The sequence below is a fragment of the Hakea prostrata genome, chromosome 1 (assembly GCF_041222555.1).
Source record: "Hakea prostrata isolate BN-2017 chromosome 1, UWA_Hpros_2, whole genome shotgun sequence".
Taxonomy (NCBI): domain Eukaryota; kingdom Viridiplantae; phylum Streptophyta; class Magnoliopsida; order Proteales; family Proteaceae; genus Hakea; species Hakea prostrata.
This window is the reverse complement of record NC_142600.1, coordinates 15,362,367-15,365,754: the sequence shown is the minus strand read 5'-3', so window position 1 is coordinate 15,365,754 and position 3,388 is coordinate 15,362,367. Positions and strand designations below refer to the sequence as shown.

The window sequence follows — 3,388 nt, the reverse complement described above, 5'->3', positions numbered from 1 at the left end:
TGAATGCTTCTTATCAAAAGCCCAGAGTTCTATCTTAATGATGTAGACCTTTGGCTTTGTCTAAGATCCACTTTTGCTATGTTGGTTGTGATCTGCACCTCGCGCTTCTCGCAAACACAACCGGGGAAAGGATTTGCGTAGAAATTCTCCTCCAGTCTGGGGGACTCACCCCCTTGTCTTCGATATGGACCTCCAACCCTATCGATGTGTAGACTCTTTACTTTTGATGAGAATTCCTCCCAGGTGATTTTTCCTTTATCCAGTTGATCAATCAGTCTTACAAAGCTGTATCTGTATAGAAAGAAAATAGAAAGGAAAGCACACATGAGCCAATGTCAGGGGCTTGTGGTCTTTAGTATTTTGGTGCTTCATGGTAATTCAGATGGGAACTATGTTCTTTGAAGCCATTCCTCCACACTTTAATGTTGCCTCTTTTCCAATTTTTTAGAAAAATGTCTCCCAGAAAAAACTAGTATAAAGCATCAAAAGTTATATGCCAACCCCATTGTAACTGAAATTCATTTGTAGAACATACCTGTCAGGGTTGATGGTTTTCAAAAATCCCATGAACTTCCGATGGCCCTGGACTGCTTTAGCCATATTTCCATCATAGGTGTAAACAAAGACATCACTCCTCATTGCGATAATGTAATCCACAGCAGCAAGGCGATTCTGATAATGCTTAAAAGGCTCCAACTCCTTCTCTGTTGCTAGAGTGGAATGAGAGAAGACGTTCGGGTACTCACTGCGTAATGCAGCAATGCTGTTATTACCATAAATCTCCCCTGCAACAATGTAAATATTTGTGGTGCGAGGATAACCCATGGCCCTGAGGAAGAAAGCTGCCTCCCTAGGGGACATTGGGCATCCACCTTGCAGTCGTCGTTCTACACTATTGATCTCTTTTTCCTTCCAATGCTTCACATTGTTCCTCATTATTCGAAGCTCTTGGTCCTCCACTGATGTAAGGCTGTGGCTACAGCCAGTGAATGCAAGCATGTCTTTCTCGTATCTGTAATTATAATCCGCCTTGTTAGCCAGGGAGAGAATTTACAAAACACAAACCTCCTAAAGAGATCATGTCAGTAGAAGAATACCTCAAATGAAGAGCAATGTAGGGGGTGCTATTGTTGGTTAGCCTACCAACTAATGTGTCCCCAAGTGCTTCTATGTCTTCGCTGTAGCGCATAGCCTGGTAATTAGCACGGCACCGGAGCTTTTGGATTGAATTCGAGAGGCCATTATTGGCAAGTCGCGAATCAGTGTGTGTAAATTTCATCACTTTATGACGCTTTAACAAAGGTATCAGCCCTCTGTAGTAACTAGCCTGCAGAAGTTAATAAATTTTTCAGATCAAGATGGGAATAGAACATTAGAACTCTGCATGAAGGCTTGTACAGGAAACACAAGTCACTGACCCTGGACCAGGAAATAGGAGCCTTCGCAATGGGTTTGATAGCTGCATATTGGACTGGAAGAGACTCTACTATCTCAATATCATCTTTCAGCACCTCTATGAATTGCCTCCAATCGAAAATATCTTTAAAATCGCTGCAAAGATGTAAAGTGAAATCAAGGCTTGCCCCTTCTGTTTCACTAGTGTTGTATTGAAACCTAAATGTAAACAACAATTCATACCTAGGATCTGTCCAAAAGGAATCATGATCCAGTGAAGGAAGGACCAAAGTAGCATTCATGATCTTTGCTACTGCAACCATATCACAAATCTGCATTTTCCAAAAGCACCAAGAGAATTTCATGTCAAAAATGAAGGGAATCCCTGAAAACCTCCCAAAACTTGGTTGATGCAGAAGTAAAACTTACTCCAGTTCTCATCTGATTCAGTCCACCATTGGAATGGACTATAAGATAACCATTAGTGCTCATTCCTTTCCCTGAAAATTATATACAATAAAGAAAAGCCATTTATAAATCTGTGAAGTTCTTAACCATGATTAAAATTTGAGAGATGAATCCTCACTTATTTGACTCTGTGTTAGACGAATGCACTGGTCATAGTTGTCGCTGTTTGGTTTCCTCCAAATTTCAGGTGTCTGTAGTATAAGATATCCATTATAAATGCTTCCAAGAACAGGGGAGAAAACTAGGAGAGATTCAGAATCAAGGGAAATAGTCAAACTTAATAACCCAAGTTAGAAAGAAGAGAAAAATCTCCTATTTAGAAAAGAATCCACCACAAATTATAGGAAACCGAAAATCAAACTTCCGAAACAACTGAAAAACTACGGACTAGTTAAATTAAATGCAGGAGGGGGAGAAAAGTCAAAATCCAAAATGTAAGAATGCATTAATGGTTATACGGAAATAGAAGAAAATTAATTAATACAGAGAATCCCTCAAACAACTGAAACTGGCGCGAACTCATTCATCCCATAAAAACTGGGAAAAGAGAAAATGTAAAAGAAACTAAGAAAGAAAAAGATATCGATTTTCCTTACCAGAGAATTTTCATTTTCCAACAACCGTTTAGCGGGCGAAGCCTCGGTGGGTTCATCTTCCTTCACAACCTTGTGTGCTATAACCGAATCATCCTTAAGGTTCTGAACAATAAATAGTCCATCGTCTCTCTTCTTCCCGTTTGCATCGAAAGTATTGAATAACGAAAACTTAAAAAATGCCGTAAAAACCGCCACTGTCATGAGCATTAGAAAAATTCTGCGAGCCATGTTCTTCCCTGATTTCAACGACTGCAACCCTGAAACCATTTGAAGGATCATGCTTTCGATGCCAAGCAACCACGGCTCCGGTAAACAAACCAGTCTCAGGCGAAACAACATGAATCGTATCAAAGGGTTATGGTGATGATCATTTAAATCACAACCAATGCAATCGGCTTCTTCGTCTGGTAAATCATTTGACAAATTGAGATTCGTTTTTTCTGCATCCATTGAATCACTCACTCTCCGTCTTGTCATGGGTCCGGAGATTTTCGGACTTCCGTTGCATGAGTTTGTAGCACTGGTGGACATTACAGTGACAATCATATAGAAATGAAACAGACTACCAGGGATTTACCAAAAAAAAAAAAAAAAAAAACAGACTACCAGGGATAAAAACAGAAAGAAATGTTCTGGAAAAAAAACCCAAACAAAGAAGAAGAGTTGAATTTACATAGAGAGAATGGAAGTCTCTGTTATCTTCTTCTTCTTCGTCTTCGAATTCTTCGAATCCTTGTTTTTGAGTTTTCTAAATACAGATTCCGAATACAATGGAGAGGGGAGAGGTTTTGCCGTCGCTGTGTGGAAGAGGGTGGCGATTTATAACGAACACCTCTCTCCTCCCTCTCCTTTCCTCTCCATCCAACCTTAAATTGCTTCAGCACTTAATAAATGTAAGAGCTCTACGTGACCAAACTATCTTGTGACTA

The 3,388-nt window shown here is 39.9% G+C and overlaps 1 protein-coding gene across 1 annotated transcript; it reads right to left on the bottom strand.

Annotated features, from left to right (window-relative positions):
• Positions 1–3,051, bottom strand: LOC149027791 (O-fucosyltransferase 28-like). The gene is made up of 8 exons (XM_089165891.1): positions 2,460–3,051; positions 1,982–2,054; positions 1,825–1,895; positions 1,639–1,727; positions 1,419–1,551; positions 1,098–1,327; positions 536–1,012; positions 1–291 (listed from the first exon to the last, which is right to left on the bottom strand). The coding sequence occupies exons 1-8, from the start codon at positions 3,003–3,005 to the stop codon at positions 30–32; spliced, it is 1,881 nt and encodes a 626-aa protein (XP_089022017.1). The 5' UTR covers positions 3,006–3,051; the 3' UTR covers positions 1–29.
• Between the last annotated feature and the right edge of the window lie 337 nt (positions 3,052–3,388).

What these genes read in the sequence shown, in the direction of transcription:
- LOC149027791 (XM_089165891.1), bottom strand. Translation starts at nt 3,005, where the DNA reads ATGATTGTCACTGTAATGTCCACCAGTGCTACAAACTCATGCAACGGA. An exon ending in TCCTTTTGGACAGATCCTAG is followed by an intron (nt 1,552 to 1,638) that starts GTATGAATTGTT and finishes ACATCTTTGCAG; the next exon opens with CGATTTTAAAGATATTTTCG. An exon ending in TACATTGCTCTTCATTTGAG is followed by an intron (nt 1,013 to 1,097) that starts GTATTCTTCTAC and finishes TTATAATTACAG; the next exon opens with ATACGAGAAAGACATGCTTG.